This window comes from Salvelinus namaycush, chromosome 12, assembly GCF_016432855.1.
Source record: "Salvelinus namaycush isolate Seneca chromosome 12, SaNama_1.0, whole genome shotgun sequence".
Classification (NCBI taxonomy): Eukaryota; Metazoa; Chordata; class Actinopteri; order Salmoniformes; family Salmonidae; genus Salvelinus; species Salvelinus namaycush.
The window spans coordinates 45,213,381-45,230,576 of NC_052318.1; the positions used below are offsets into that span (position 1 = coordinate 45,213,381).

At 44.9% G+C, this 17,196-nt stretch overlaps 1 protein-coding gene across 1 annotated transcript in view; it reads left to right on the forward strand.

Moving 5' to 3' along the window:
• The window catches only part of LOC120057589 (neurexin-2-like), a 250,667-nt gene that overhangs the window by 88,746 nt on the left and 144,725 nt on the right, over positions 1 to 17,196 (forward strand). The window contains exons 7-14 of the mRNA XM_039006163.1: positions 1,326 to 1,767; positions 2,290 to 2,673; positions 3,364 to 3,567; positions 5,049 to 5,079; positions 5,685 to 5,689; positions 12,365 to 12,484; positions 12,584 to 12,965; positions 13,861 to 14,051. Coding sequence (XP_038862091.1) covers positions 1,326 to 1,767; positions 2,290 to 2,673; positions 3,364 to 3,567; positions 5,049 to 5,079; positions 5,685 to 5,689; positions 12,365 to 12,484; positions 12,584 to 12,965; positions 13,861 to 14,051 — 1,759 coding nt within the window. The remainder of the gene's footprint in view (positions 1 to 1,325; positions 1,768 to 2,289; positions 2,674 to 3,363; positions 3,568 to 5,048; positions 5,080 to 5,684; positions 5,690 to 12,364; positions 12,485 to 12,583; positions 12,966 to 13,860; positions 14,052 to 17,196) is intronic.

Consider the following 17,196-nt stretch of genomic DNA (forward strand, 5'->3'; position numbering starts at 1 on the left):
TTTTTGGACGACATGGGGTCCCGTTATGTCTGGCGATAACCAAACACTGCATTCACACAGTAAGAACCTCTAACTACACTAACTATACTACACTAACTATACTATACTAACTAACAGTCAAGCATGGTGGTGGTAGTGTGATGGCTTGGGGATGCTTTGCTACCTCAGGACCTGGACGACTTTCCATCATTGAAGGAACCATGAATTCTGCTCTGTATCAGATCATTCCGAAAGAGAATGTCAGGCCATCCGTCCGCGAGCTGAAGCTGAAACACAGCTGGGTCATGCAGCGAGACAATGATCCAAAACACGATCTACATCAGATTGGCTAAAAAGCGACAAATTTAAACGTTTTGAAATGGCCTGGTCAAAGTCCAGACAGAAACCGACCTGAAACGAGCAGTTCGTGCTCGACAACCCTAAAATGTCGCAGAGTTAAAGCAGTTCTGCATGGAAGAGTGGGGCAAAATTCCCCCACAGAGAGACTGATCAAAAACTACAGGTGACACAAGCAGTTGGTGAGTGTAAGGGGGCAATTGGGTGTTGGTAACTTTGTTAAAAAAAATCTGTTGTGTTATTTGTTCACTAAGGTTTCCTTTCTTTTGGATGAAGATCTAAGAATATATTCAGGGTCAAAAATATGCAAAAACATCGAGAAAATCCGAAAGGCAGATACCTTTTCACGGAACTGCATTTGATCACAGGCTCAGCAATGTATGATTGATGCTACCAAAGGAGACCGAGATATTGAGTGTCATCAGAATGTTAGCGTAGCGTGGGATCGATTTTGTACTTTTGCATCTCTTGGCTGAAAATAGACTCAACAATTGCATTTTTCATACTCGGGCTCTTTTTCTATTCTTCTCATGAGATTTTATTTTGGTCTGGCAATTACTGATAATGGTGCCTTGTGAAACCAAGCCGCTGCCTAGTGTATTTTTAAACAAAAAGACACTAAAGTTCTCACCCTGGAGGAGGGCGCCAGTCAGCTTTGGACTGCAAATGGTGTGAAAATGAAAACCATGTTCAGCTGTGCCTCCCTGCTGCCTCCATCTGTACATGAGAACAGTGCACATGTGACAGACAGACTGTCAGACAGACAGGGAGATTCTCATTATGGTCTTATGATCTGGTTGTGTAATGTACGAGAGCTTGTGCATTTTACACGCTTCAATGAATTAGAAATTGTTGAATGGATTCTAAGGTTTGGTAGTGAGGACAATCACAGAAAAGAGTGAGGGTTAAGCTAAATAGCAGGACATAAAGTGGTCTTTCGGCAGACCGCAGCAACCCACTCAGTGACAGTCCTGTCCCTTGTCTTACAGGTGGTCTACAAGAACAACGAGTTCAGGCTGGAGCTGTCTCGCCTGGCTGCAGAGCGGGACCCTCAGGTCAGTGTTCACGGCGACCTGACCTTCCGCTGTGAGGACGTGGCGGCCCTGGAGCCGGTCACCTTCGACACGCCCGCCGCCTACCTCACCCTGCCCAAGTGGAAAACCAAGAAGACTGGCTCCATCTCTTTTGACTTCCGCACTACGGAGCCCAGCGGCCTGCTGCTGTTCAGCCACGGTGACAGGCGTCTGCAGGGCCCAGACAGACAGCCGGAGAGGCAGCCCAGGGCCGACTACTTTGCTATGGAGCTCCTGGACGGCTTCCTCTACCTGCTGATGGACATGGGTTCTGGCAGCATCAAGATGAAAGCCAGCAACAAGAGGGTCAACGATGGGGAGTGGTGCCACGTGGACTTCCAGAGGGAGGGGCGCATGGGTGAGAGAAAGCACACATGATGAATCTGATAAAGGAGCTTAGTCAGAGCCATACTGCAACTCAGGTCTTATTGAGGTATCAGGAATAGCAAGGGTTAAATCCTACTGGCTTGTGAAAGGCACTCATATTGGCTTCTCCTTCATGTTTCTTAGCTGCCGTCAGAGATGCTGGGTGCATATCCCGTTTTAATTAGTCTTATTTTTAGCAGCTATAATCTATGTATGACATTTAGTAAATTGCCTTAACCTATTTCGCAAGTGGCCAATTATACCGTCATCCACCTCATGTGGGGAAATGTCTGCCCTCATTAGCCTTGCCCCTAGATTTGAGCCAGCGTTGCTTACACCTTACTATTAACAGAGAAATACGGTATGACAAAGACCTGAGACGCTCCTGTTCATTAGTCATTTCATAATTCTACACCTGGTGTACCTTTTGGATTATATTCTATATTATACAGTGCGATTATACAGTGAGACAGCCTTGATACTAGTTGACTCTCTCTGACTGTCTTGCCTTCAGGCCTGATCTCAGTGAACAGCCGCAGCATACCATTCTCTGCTAACGAAGGCAGTGAGATCTTAGACCTGGAGGGTGACATGTACCTCGGGGGTCTGCCCGAGGCACGCCAGGGCCTCATCCTCCCCCCAGAAGTCTGGACGGCCCCCCTCAACCTGGGCTACGTGGGCTGCATGCGTGACCTGTTCATGGATGGGCGGAGCCGGGACCTGAGGAGACTGGCAGAGATCCAGAGTGCCTCTGGAGTCAGCAGCTTCTGCACCAGGGAAACGCACATCAGGTGTGGCAGAGACGTCTGTGCCAACGGTGGGCAGTGCCGCGAGGGCTGGAACCGTCATGTGTGTGACTGCACCAGCACGGGCTACCTGGGCCCCAACTGTGAGAGCGGTGAGAGAGAGAGAGGATCAGCGGAATGTGGAAACGATCCCTGCTTGAAATGTTACCGCAAAGCTTTTAAACAAGTTTAATGACATTTCATACAGACAATGGAGATGAAATCACTTTTTATGCGAGTCATTCAAGTGGTAAATTGCCACTCTATTAGTGAATTGGCGGTATGTGAGGAATAAATAGGTGCTGTGTATCAGTGATTCATCAGTATTGCGGTGGTGCTCCGTGAGTCTGAATAACCCTGCATCTAGCACAGATATCGTTCTAACAGAGAGGATAGGAGCCCCATTGTGAAGCCATATAGGCCGATAACATTATGAGGGATATAAATGGAATCCTCATCCTATTTGTGGCCTGAATATAAATCTATGAGAGGAGGTTGATAACAGAGGCTTCACATAAGAGCGCTGTGGTATGTTACAGGCTGTTCCTGCCATCTAGTGTGGCTGCAGGAAACTGCGGTCTCTTCAATAGGCGTACAAAGAATCTGTTCGATCTTGTTCGGCAAAGATCGTAGCTGAAAATATGAGTGGAAGTCAAATTCTCTCATCTTCATTTGATATCGTGTTATGAATCATGCGCTTATTCAGTATTGGGTGTACAGGAATAGATGTTCAACTGTATGGGAACATTTGTGACAATGACATTTGCTAACGCTGTCTCCCTGTCCTTGGTGCCCGCACACAGAGGCCACGGTGCTGAGCTACGACGGCAGCATGTACCTGAAGGTGACGCTGCCAGTCAGCATGCACATGGAGGCCGAGGACGTGGCGCTGCGCTTTATGTCCCAGAGGGCATTTGGGCTGCTTGTGGCCACTACCTCCCAGGACTCAGCTGACACCCTGCGTCTGGAGCTGGACGGGGGCCGGGTCAAACTCACCGTCAACCTGGGTAATGCTAACAGTGCTAACGTTTATGAGTCCTCACGGCTTCTCTGTGAGAGTACTCATGATGTAATGGGCAAAGGTATTGTCCTACATGTATCCCCCCCCTTTCTCCTCATCATACACAATCTATATACATCTCTCTGTATCGCCTCTGTGTTTTCTCTCTCTCTTTCTCTCTCACCCATTCCCTGGTCAGCCGCTAGCTGTTCCATCCCAACCCTTTCAGCCCTTCAACGGCCGGTGTGTCTGCAGTCCTAGGAGCAGGCAGCCAGAGAGACCAGCTCACTTAGAAACACGCCGTATCACCATGACAGATTTCGTTGTCATGGTGTTCCGACGGATGTTGTAGTTGCTGTTCTAGATCACAAGTGCCGTCCACCATGGCTCTCAGATTTGTCCTAACCCAGGAAGAGGAGAGCAGTAGAGAGCCGACCGAGGCAGTAATGGTGCCTGACAGGGCTGTCTGCCTCAGCTGGTAGCCCCAGTCTCCACATGCCCCATTACGGCTGTAGGTAGTGAGTCTGGTCCTTGGCTGTTTGCATCCACTGCTTTGTGATGGTTGACAGCTCCAGAGAACACCTCAGGCACACTAGCATAGCACCTTGTAGTGCAGGGTTTCCCTAACTCGGTCCTCGGGACCCCGAGGGCTGCACGTTTAGTTTTTAGCCCTACACAGCTGATTCAAATAATGAAAGGTTGACGATTAGTTGATTATTTGAATCAGCTGTGTAGTGCTAGGGGGGGAGAAAAAAACCAAAACATGCACCCCTTCGGTTCCCGAAACCCTGGCGTGGTGTGTAGTACATAGCCTTCACGGAGGGCTTTATTATATCCAAAAGATCAAGGAAGCTCTGACTATGTTGGCACGTGTTTTGGTAGTTATACGCCATAATGACTATGTAGCTATTCTATTATTCAGAGGGCACAATGGTGAGGAGATTTTCCACGGCGTGACACTCTCAAGCTCTAAATGCGTACGGTTTCAGTGTGGCTACGGGGGGTATGCGAATCAGCCCTTTCCTCTGTCTGTGCCCTACCTAACTACCACATGGGTTGTACACACACCGGGAGGCATATCTGTTATCAACCTAGGATTTAACGTAGGATTACTTTCTAGGTTGTAAATAGAGTCATGAAAATTCTACTAAAGTTATTACGGTAATGATATATCACAAACACGGTGATTTTACTCTGATTGCGGTACACATTACCGGTCCTCCTGAGTGTAGTGGAGAGTTAACATGACCTCCCTCAGCTCTTGTGTTAGTGGGTGCTGTGTGGTTGTCATGGTGAGGAAAAGGCTGGTTTTGAATCTGGAGCTTGTCCCCGAATGGTGGTCTCTCTGGAGAAGAAAAAAAGAAACTGCAGAATGTGCCTTGAAGGATGTGAAATGTTTTTGTTTTGTTTTCTCTCTTTTTATATTGTTTCTTTTGAATTGACTTTTTTTGGGGATCTCACCATCTCACTCTCTCTCTCTCTCACCAGATTGTATCAGGATAGACTGTAACCTCAGTAAGTGGCTCCTATCATTTATTACTGTACTTCAGAACAACTTTAACTTATACCTTATGTTCTGTTTTACTATTAATACTGTTAAAAGCATTTAACGTTAGTCCTATACAATATGTATCCCAATGAAGTACTACAATCACATGGGTTGTCTTGAAAAATGTAAGGGATTGTAAGGTAAGTATCAAATACTGTATAAGCCTGTGTATCATTTGGTAAACCATTCTTTAGTCCAAGCAACAAATGTCAGAATCACAAAATGATCCCTTGTTCATTACAACAGCCAAAATACCATATGTTTATTAGTTCACAGTGATCCTCAGAGAAACAACAGTGGCATTAGCACCCTGCTACTTCTATCAGTAATGTGCTCAAACTACCACCAGATGGCAATATACCATTGGGTTTTTGGGGAAAACATTTTTTCACAGTTTTTTCACAAAACCCAATATACCATTGGGTTTTTGGGGAAAACAGTTTTAACAATACATGTCCTGGTGACCTATGGGAACTGTTGTCTATAGAATTGAGTTTTTTGAAATACATGTATTAGGACTCAAGGAAAGATGCATTTAAAATGCATGTAACTGCTTCATTGTGTGTGTTGGTTAGTACAGGTATAAACCTAAAGGGTAAGAGGATAATGTAAATAATCTGCTTTCTTTAGATCATGTGACGCAGGCGAGACCTTGACAACAGATTGTGTACAAAGCCGTGATGTGTTTTCCATTTTGAACCTTGAATGGTAACCTTGAGTATGTTGCTGCAGAGATGTCCTATGAATTTAGATGGATTGAAGTTTAATGGCAATAAAATATTCTTAATTGACTTTTAAATAGACACAATTAGCCAGTGGTTAAAGTAAATGATAGTCAATTAGAGCCCTCGACCATCTGGGAGAGCCTCTGTTTAGGCCATAGCTTGTCATGCATTTTTAACGGGCCTCTGATTTGGGCCTCTTAGAAGCACCATTTTAACAGATCGTTGGTAGAATGTTAAGAGGTAAGCACCGAGAAGAACGGGCACAATTGACAAAACAGGAGGAATTCAAATGTAATGGTTGAATGTTGCCCAGGGTAAAAGTTGAGTCTGTGCTGTATACAGTACGGGTAAGTCATAAATAAGAAATGCATGCAGCTAACTGCCGAGGTCTTGATGGCTCCAAGCCTTTTCCCACCATGTTGTTTTATCAGGCCAATTGGCTCATCCACTGTGGATGAGGAGCTGTCCATGGTCCTGATTGGCTCACCAGGATACACCGTCTTGTGCGGGCCACACTCAGCTTCTGCAACCTACAACATACCGGCACCACATCTACACTGTATTCACACCCTTTTTTACCACACTTTGTTACGTTACAGCCTGATTCTAAAATTGATTAAATAAAACATGTTCCTCGTGAAATAAAGAATCACCCAATATGATTTCATTTTTACACGTAATAAACCTACTAATGTTGGACTGCATATTTTCAGATGTATACTTATTAAAATCCTATTCGTCAAATACTCTGGATAAAATTGGCCAAGGAAAGGGCTACTTTTAAAGCTACTGACGCCGTAGTCGTTCTCCCCCGTCGTCTATACCAAGCCTGACAAGCCCAGTGACGCTAAATAAAGGCCCACGTCAAACGATCTGTAATCAGAACACAGAATGTAAACCCACACTATACTATACCTGTAACTTCAGTTTATCAAGACGCAATCATTACAACGTCGCAGAAGGACATTCAATTTGGCGTAATGTGAAGAATAGCTGTGTGCATAAAACAGCTGAACTGCAGAATACAAACTGGTGTACATTTTGCATTTGTCTCAATGGGGTATTTGTGTGAAAGGTTGATTTACGTGTGCATCTCTGTTTAAAGAGGTAATATGTCTTCGTCTAGAGCTGGTATTGCTTGGTCAATTGAAGTTAAATGCTGTCTTTCTCGTTACCTAGTTAATCATTGTTGTCTCAACTGTTAATAGCTCATCACTTGTGCTGTGGTTGGTGTTGACAACCTGACTCATCAGTGCCTGTATTGTTTCACCTCTCCTAGGCAATCAGCAGTTAGTGCCCGGGAGGTGTGTCCTTCACCTCTGCTAGGCAATCAGCAATTAGTGTTAGTACGTCAGTCTCCCCTATTTTTTCAGCAGCAGCTGTAAGCGGCGGTCTTGTTGCCAAAATGAAGACGGTTGCTGAAACAAAGACCGGGCTGCTGAGTTGTTCTGAGGAGTTAGAGGAAGGCCCCCACACCACTCTCTCACTTGAGTGTCTTACCTAGTTATTTTTAGATGATCTCATTTTTCTCTCTTGTAGCTTTGCCAACAGTGTTTTCTCTATACCTGTTCGCTCCTCTCCCTGTCGGCTTTACAGATGCTCCCCACCCCATCTAATGTAGTGTACCCTGTGCGCACAATCCGTGTTGAATTCGTGGTCTCCTGCAGCGTTTCGAGCTGCCAATCTCCGGTCAAGAAGACCTATGTTGTCCTTTATTCCCTCCTACACGTTTGGCCCTGACCGAGTCATGGATCGCCCCCAGAGAACGCTGCTATTCCAGCTGCTCTCGTCATCTGACTGTGTTCTCTCATAGTCAAAGAGCATCTGGTCGTCACTGTGGTGGCAGACGATCTCTGGAGACCTTCTTACTTCCCTCGTCAATGGGAAGTAATCCCATCCCTCACCACTGACTGCGCCCCCTCTGACTTCCAGAAGACCAGAGTCGCTCCCCTCAAGAAACCAACACTCAACCCACTCTGACGTCAACTAGAGACCAGTATCCGTTTTCATCCCCAAAACACTGCAGATGTCTTTGACCTACTCTCTCAGAACGATCTTCTTGGAAACTAACCAGTCAGGCTTCAAGATAGCTCACTCGACTGTGGCTACTCTCCTCTGTTTAATGGAGGTTCTGCCAAAGCTGACACTGTTCTCATCCTCCTAGATCTATCCGCTGCCTTCAACACCATGATCGATCAGGTCCTCCACTCCACCCTCTCAGGGCCGGGCGTCTCAGGCTCTGCACACTCCTGGTTTGCATCCTACCTGGCAGGTCGCTCCTACCATGTCACTTGGCTCCGTCATATCCTCACATGGTCTCTTCCATCATTGCTGTGTGGATGACACTCAACTGCTTTTCTCTTTCCCCCTCACTGACACCCAGGTGGTGACATGCATCTCTGCGTGCCTGGCAGACATCTCAGCCCACTGCTACAGGGGGTCAGTTCCCGCTCAGCCCAGTCAAAGCCCTCCCCCCGTAATGCCAGGACAATGTAGTCCCTGCCCATCTTCTGAAAATGTCTGAAAAAGTAACTTTTCAGAGAGTACAGTGCATTCTGAAAGTATTCAGGCCCCTTCACTTATTCCACATTTTGTTACATTACAGGCTTATTCTAAAGTGGATTAAAACATAATAATCCACATCAATCTACACACAATACCCCATAATGACAAATTTACATTTTTGCTAATTTATTCCAAATAAAAAACAGATACCTTAAAACAGATACCTTATTTAAATAAGTATTCTGACCCTTTACTATGAGACTCAAATTTGAGCTCAGGTGCATCCTGTTTCCATTGATCATCCTTGAGATGTTTCTACAACCTGATTGGAGTCCACCTGTGGTAAATTCAATTGATTGGACATGATTTGTAAAGGCACACTCCTGTCTATATAAGGTCCCACAGTTGACAGTGCAGGTCAGAGCAAAAACCAAGCCATGAAGTCGAAGGAATTGCCCGTAGAGCTCCGAGACAGGATTGTGTCGAGGCACAGATCTGGGGAAGTGTACCAAAACATTTCTGCAACATTAAAGGTCCCCAAGAACACCGTGACCGCCATCATTCTTAAATGGAAGAAGTTTGGGACCACCAAGACTCTTCCGAGAGCTGGCTGCCTGGCCAAACTAAGCAATCGGGGGAGAAGGGCCTTGGTCAGGGAGGTGACAGAGAACCATATGGTCACTCTGACAGAGCTCCAGAATTTGTCTGTGGCGATGGGAGAAACTTCCAGAAGGACAACCATCTGTGCAGCACTCCACCAATCAGGCCTTTATGGTAGAGTGGCCAGACGGAAGCCACTCCTCAGTAAAAGGCACATGACAGCCCGCTTGGAGTTTAGGTGCCTTTTGACAAAGGACTCTCAGACCATGAGAAACAAGATTCTTTGGTCTGATGAAACCAAGATTGAAGTCTTTGGCCTGAGGGACAAGTCTCTGAATGTCCTTGAGTGGCCTAGCCAGAGCCCGGACTTGAACCCGATCGAACGTCTCTGGCGAGACCTGAACATAGCTATGCAGCGACACTCCCCATCCAACCTGACAGAGAGGATTTCTTTGCTTTGTCATTGTGGGGTATTGTGTGTAGATTGAGGGGAAAAAGAACAATCCATTTTGTCACGCAAACATTTTCTTTCTTACAGATTAATTTTTTGGTCCATTGTTGATAGTCCCAAAATATTTTGCATGTCAGCAGTCAAGTTTTCATGATCTAGGATTTTCAAGAGGCAATTTATCACTTGCCACATCATGTTGATGCATTTTGACTAATGAAAAAAAAAAAACGAAATATTGTTAAGTGGATTTGCCCTTAAATCTTTTTACAGTCCATGTCACTTCCCGGGCTCCGTAAGAAACAAATGTTTGCTAAAACAAAATAAATTCTCCATATTGGCGAACTTAAACTGTGTAACTTAACATGAAACTGGGCTGTATATTTAAAGGGTTGGATTTAGTAAAACGTCAGTAATCAATCCATGACTTGCAAGGGGAACAGTTATAGACAAACGCATATGACACTATTTAGACAGAGAAATGTGCGTTTAGGACTCGTCCCTACAAAATCTTGAGTTCGGGTTTAGTCCCAAAAGAGCACTATGGATATGTACTGATATGCTTTCTTGCACACCAGAATTCTTACTTTTCAGCCCACTACTATAGATAGCCCTTACAATACTAGCTTGCCAACTTCTCTAACTCGTATGTGCTTGTTCCTGGTGGAGCTGCTCTCTCTGCTGAAGCACAGTGGTATGTGTTTGGGCCGACGCTCCGTAATTAGACAGCAGGGGAGCCCACCTCTGAGACGAGATCAACACTGCTCAAACACAGTTGACTTCAGATGAAGTCCCATCTCCTCTGCTCTGCAAATATTTCTCTGTAACTCCCTCCACCTGCTCAGTAGACTGTTGTGTTGATTTAGTGGGTAAACATGGGTTTGCTAGGACATAAACCCACAGTCAATAAAAAAGGAACAGGACTGGGGATCCAAACTAAGGTCTGTAGGTTATTTTGGGATAATAGACTGTTATAATCGGTCCAAAAACAGACTGACAGTATGAGGTTTTACAATTGTTACAAGGTTTCACTTTGGAAAAGCACTGCTCTGCCTCAGGCCTAGCCATTTCTAACTGTAGTTGTCATTCTTAGCCACTCTGATCAAACATGTCAATAGTAATAACAACAGAACGTGATGTTGTACAATGAAGGTTTACCGGTAGTATGTGTTTGCACAGGACCCATATCTATCAGATAAGCGTGTAGTTGGTCTATAATGTTACCCCTTGCTGAGACACTTGCTCTGCTGTCAAGCTTAACAAGCCAGTGGCCTCTTTCTCCCAGAGGAAGAAACAGCGGAGTATTTGGAAACCAATTGATGTCATCAGCTGCAGCGTCCCAGTAGCAGCCAGTCCTCTCCGTGTCTCCTGGGATTTTCATACACCCTGAGCTCAATTAGATCAACAAACCCCCCGAGGCCCGGCAGGCTTAGGCATGACCAATTAGCTTCGCCAGCCATGTCAGAACTTCTTTGAACTGCGCTGTCGGACCGCCTGTTGCATAGCCACTGATCGGGGGTGACGGTGCTGCAGTGGCAAAGCTTCCGCATTGTGACCTATTTTCAAACCTTGAGAGCTGGGAAAAAAAGAGCAGAGGATTTTAGCAGAAATCCTTGAGCTATAAAACTGTATCCACTGGCCAAGCCTCCGGATACTACTCAAGTTGTTGGCTGGTTGTCTAAGGGGTTTATAGATACGTTTTCACAATCTGACTTGAGTCATTATACGACACAAAACAGAAGTACATATTCATTCAACGTTAAACAATGCACAGCACAGTATTGGTTAGTCACTCTCACCTCTAACCAATAGCTTGTGTCATGCCCTGAGGGCTCTCTATGGTGTTTAGGTCAGAGCGTGACAAGGGGGGTGTTCTAGTCATTGATTTTCTATGTGGCTGGGTTGTATGGTTCCCAAATAGAGGCAGCTGGTAATCGTTGCCTCTAATTGGGGATCATATTTAGGAAGCCCTTTCTCCCACCTGCTTTGTGGGATATTGTTTGTGTATGTGCATGTTGCGCCACTGATGTCACGTTTCGCTGTTTGTTTATTGTTTTGTTTGGAAGTTTCGCTTTATTAAAAGATTGTGGAACTTTAATCACGCTGCTCCTTGGTCCGTCTCTTATCACGAACGTGACAAGCTTGTATTTACACCCATTTACACCCCCTTGCAGCAGGTATCAGTGGAGGCTGCTGAGGAGAGGACGGCTCGTAATAATGGCAGGAATGTGGTCAATGGAGTGGGATCAACCTCTTGGGAACCACGTCTTTGATGTGTTTGACGCTATTCTTTTTAATCCATTCCAGACATTATTATGAGCCGTACTCTCCTAGGCAGCTTCCACTGGCAGGTTGTATCGGGAAGTATACATGGAGTGTACCAAACATTAGGAACACCTTCCTAATATTGAGTTTCCCTCAGAACAGCCTCAATTCGTTGGGGCATGGACTCTACAAGGTGTCGAAGGCGTTCCACAGGGATGCTGGCCCATGTTGACTCCAATGCTTCCCACAGTTGTGTGAAGTTGGCTGGATGTCCTTTGGGTGGTGGGAAACTGTTGAGTGTGACACACCCAGCAGCGTTGCAGTTCTTGACACAAAACGGTGCGCCTGGCACCTACTACCATAATCCGTTCAAAGACACTTAACTATTTTGTCTTGCCCATTCTCCCTCTGAATGGCACACATACCCAATCCATGTCAGAGTGGTCAGAATTGTCTGAAAGCTTAAAAATCCTCCTTTAACCTGTCTCTTCCTCTTCATCAACACTGATTTGAAGTGGTTTTAACTATTGACCAATAAGCGATCGTAGCTTTCACCTGGATTCAACTGGTCAGTCTATGTGATGGAAAGAGCAGGTGATTTTAATGTTTTGTACACTCAGTGTATTTTATCCATTTTAAATAAGGACCCGTTTCCAACGGATATGCTGTATGAATGTGCTCTGGTGTTGACCTTGTCCTTGCTTCTTCACAGGTAAAGGCCCAGAGATGCTGTTAGCAGGACAGAAGCTGAACGACAATGAGTGGCACTCAGTGAAGGTGGTGCGTCGCGGGAAGAACCTGCACCTCTCTGTGGACAACGTGACTGTGGAAGGTAAGACGGCATGGCAGAGCAGAGTCAAACCATGAGATGACTGTGATCCTCATGATACACTACATCTCTGCCCATCAACATGTATTTATTTCACCCCAGGCCAAATGACCGGTGCCCACACTCGCCTGGAGTTCCACAACATTGAGACGGGCATCATGACCGAGCGCCGTTTTATCTCCGTGGTGCCATCTAACTTCATAGGGCACCTGCAGGCCCTCTCGTTCAATGGCGTCCCCTACCTGGACCAGTGTAAGAACGGAGACATCTCCTACTGCGAGCTCAACGCCCGCTTCGGCATGCGCCGCATCGTGGCTGACCCTGTGACGTTCCACAGTCGGGCTAGCTGCCTGGCCTTCTCCACCCTGCAGGCCTACGCCTCCATGCACCTCTTCTTCCAGTTCAAGACCACCAGCCTCGACGGCCTGCTGCTCTTCAACTCCGGAGACGGCAGTGACTTCATCGTTGTGGAGCTGGTCAAAGGGTGAGTGGCGTGGTGGGGGTCAGGAAGGGGTGAAGCTCCACCTAGCTATTCAATGGGCTCAGGTAATTGGTTGGAGGTTGTTTTTAGAACAGAAGAAGCCATTATTTGTAAATGTTGTATAATTTGTCTACATGCAGACCTCACTTGCAAAATGAGGATTTGGTCTCAATATAATTCACTTGTTCAACCTATTTTGCAACCTATTTTTCCAGGTACCGTAACCATGCAGTGAGTGTGGGATGAATGAATAATAACACAGCTGCCTAGTGCCTACCACTGTTCCTCTTTTCTCCGGCTCAACAAGTCCTTTTGTGTCACATGGATTCATTTTACTCTGTCAGCTGGAGGAATATAAAGGGAATGGTTTCAGAATGTTTTGTTCACTGAAAATGATTTTGTTAAAAGAGAAGGATCGAGTGAGTAAGAGTGAGAGAGCGAACAATAATGCCCACAGATGTTTAACCGCAGTCCAGCTTTGCCCAAAAATATTGTCACTCAATAAGGGATTAGTCAGCAGGAGTTGTCCTTAACCGTGGAGCTTGCCAAGAGTGTGCGAAGCTGTCATCAAGGCAAAGGGTGGCTACTTTGAAGAATCTCAAATCTCAAATATATTTTGATTTGTTCAACACTTTTTTTGTTACTATATGATTCCGTATGTGTTATTTCATAGTTTTGATGTCTTCACTATTATTCTACAATGTAGAAAATAGTAAAAATAAAGAAAAACCCTTGAATGAGTAGGTTTGTCCAAGCAGGTACTGTATGTATATATATATGATTTTATCAGGGTGTCATACTGAGACCAAGATCTCTTTTACAGATGAGCCCTGAATTACATAAATGACATAGGTCATTCTGTAATTGACCTACTTCATGGTGTAATGCTGTGTTGCAGGTACATTCATTACGTGTTTGACCTGGGCAACGGGCCGTCGCTCATGAAGGGCAACTCTGAGAAGCCACTCAACGACAACCAGTGGCACAACGTGGTGGTCTCCCGGGACAACAACAATGTGCACATCCTCAAAATCGACTCCCGCACCGTCACCCAGCACTCCAACGGAGCCCGCAATCTGGATCTCAAAGGTATGGTATACACTACACCTCCTCAAAACTGGCTCCAGCAACTGTACTTTGATGCAGGGTGTATACCAGGGCTATTCAACTATATTCTGATTTGAAAAAAAGGTTATTTACAGGGCGGCCAGAAATGTCTATATGGGACTACTCTTCCTAAAACCGGTTATAAAAAAACACAAGGACTTTCTACTTTCCTGTCCGTATTACATACGTAGCTTTATCTTTTGTTTTAATTGACACATATCTCAGTTGACCAGCATCATATTCTGTTGTATTTTCTATTTCGTTATCATTTCGTGATTTTCTCTGTCTTATTTTGATATTTTTCTTTTACACATAGAAGCCTTTTATGCGTATCTCAGTTGACTAACTTTTTACGGAGACGTCTCTCCCCCCGCATCAGTAGAGAACTGCACCACTTCTGTGGGGAATTAAACTCATCAAATCTCAAAGCAAAGTTAGCCTTCATCTTTAAACTCACGAGCTATGTGTACTGATGATGACTGAATATAGTTCTACAGTGTAGGGAAATTGAGCGTTTTGGTTAGGGCTTAATTCAAAGGAGAAAATAACACATTTATTTAGAAAATAAGTCCATTTTTAAATTGTGTAAATAACTGTTTCATCCCTCCCCTGTAGTCCCAAATGAAGTCCATTCAATTGATTGAAGATGTCACTAAGAACCAAACATCTGACACAAACTCCTCGTCAAGCGTTTTTTGCTAGATATGTATTGGCTTTCTTGTGGCGGCAATCGCGGAGAAAAGCAACTATCTCCTCCCTAATCTCACATGGGCTGCCCTCTTGAGAGCATTGTTACCCTTGCTTAGCCACCAAACATCATTATGTAAAAACTAGATCATGGTGCTAGCAGACTACGAAACAAGCGATGTTGCAGGCTAGATGTTGATTGGATCAAGTTTGATAGTCATAACTGTGTCTGTGGTCTTTTTTTAAACTCTCCGCTGAGTTCAGCGCAAAGCACACTGTGCTGCAGTGGTTCCCAAACTGTGGGGGGGGGGGGGGGGCATTTTATTTTTAGGAACTCAGTCCAGCTTTCAACTTGCTCTTGAATGTTGTAATAGTAGAATGCACAAGGTGCAATTTTGAAAAATGTGGGGTGCATCATCAGTTTTCCTCTTGTCATGTCAGTCATTGCATATCTTAGAGAACTATTTATAACTTGTCAGAAATGTCCAGATCAACTAGCCCATGTCAGCTAGCTTTTATTGCTAGGTTTTTTTTGCCCATAGATTTTGTGGTGATGTTTGAGTCACTCAAATATCGCATGAATAGACATTAGACATGGCAAAATGTATAGAAATGCACAAAATGCAGAATGCTTTCTGCACCCTTTAACAAAAGGTGTAGAATTGCAGGAAATAAGCTTTAAACATGCAACGTTTTCTCTCCACCAACAAGAGCGGTGTGAACATTTTGTCATGAACAGTGTTTGTGCCTATAGAAATAGACGTGGCGCGGGATGTTCCCCAATGCTGGAAGGGGGGCCTGAGTGAAAAGTCTCATCTGCGTTGAAAGAGCCAATAAGCGGGCAGACAGACCCTGTGCCCGCCGTTAGCAGCTCTGAATCGCTGTAACTGGTATAAATGTAACCTTTATTTAACTAGGCAAGTCAGTTAAGAACAAATTCTTATTTACTCTCATGGCCTACTGGGGGAACTGTAAAACAGATTCTCCCATTGGAGAATATTGAATGAGGGCGCTTTTTGGCACTGAACTTCAGATTTTAGCATGAATGTTAAATTGATAAACGGCCTCGTAAGTGAATAGATTGGTAGACTCTCATGCCCAGGAGAAGAACGCTTTGGGTGAGAAGAAAATGAAGTCTTTGTGTCTATTGGGCGGCTAGGTGAAATGAAATTGAAAGAGAGTTGAGCAGAGTGTCAGCCGTGGACACAGCAGCAATAGCAACAGCAGCGGGAGCACGTCCGCTGACCTTGACAGAACCACCTCTGCGTCGGCAAACATTGACTCACCGGCCCTCGTCATTAAACGGATCAAGTATTCCATTGTATCAAAGATATGCCTTTAGTTACATATGTATCATAGGAGGTATTAAGGTGACATACAGCCATGTTGTTGTAGCCTTGAAACACCTCTGAGCCAGACTGTTAAGTAGTTGTTATTCATTAAAGGTATTTTCGCCTCCATCATTTATCTACCTGCACCAGGCATCCTGCATGACATTCATGTTGCCAATCAAGTGCACACCGTCCTATTTACCCAATTATCAAGCCATGCTGGGGTATGGGCCCATGAAATTGCACCGTTCTCTGTGATCCAGATCACTGGCCTTGCTTGGTACTTGAGGCAGGAACAGTAGTGTGTGAGCTCTTATGGTCTGTACGTAGGGAACCATTAGGTGACCTTAATGCCTGACAGAGTGCCCTTCCTATGGGTATTTACAGATGTTGCCGACCAGTTAGCATACCTGTTAGTGCTTTCTTTCACCGCAACAACACTGCAGATTTGGGTGAGCTCACTGGTCACGATAACAACACCCACCCGTAGCACGCGCTCCAGCAGGTATATCTCATTGGTCATCCCCAAAGCCAACACCCCCTTTGGCCGCCTTTCCTTATAGTTCTCTGCTGCCAATGACTGGAACGAATTGCAAAAATCGCTGAAGCTGGAGACTTATATTTCCCTCAATAACTTTAAACATCAGCCAACCGATCGCTGCAGCTGTACATAGCCCATCTGTAAATAGCCCATCCAATCTACCTACCTCATCCCCATATTGTTTTTATTTACTTTTCTGCTCTTTCGCACACCAGAATTTCTACTTGCACATCATCATCTGCACATCTATCACTCCAGTGTTAATTTTCTAAATTGTAATTACTTGCTACTATTGCCTTACCTCCTCACGCCATTTGCACACACAGTATATAGACTTTATTTTTTCCCCTATTGTGTTATTGACTGTACGCTTGTTTATTCCATGTGTAACTCTGTGTTGTTGTTTGTGTCGCACTGCTTTGCTTCATCTTGACCAGGTCGCAGTTGTAAATGAGAACTTGTTCTCAACTAGTCTACCTGGTTAAATAAAGGTGAAATTAAAAGATCAGGAAGTGGCCGTTTGAAGGTCAGGGAAAGCTTCAGTATGTCAAGGAGAAAGGGACATACC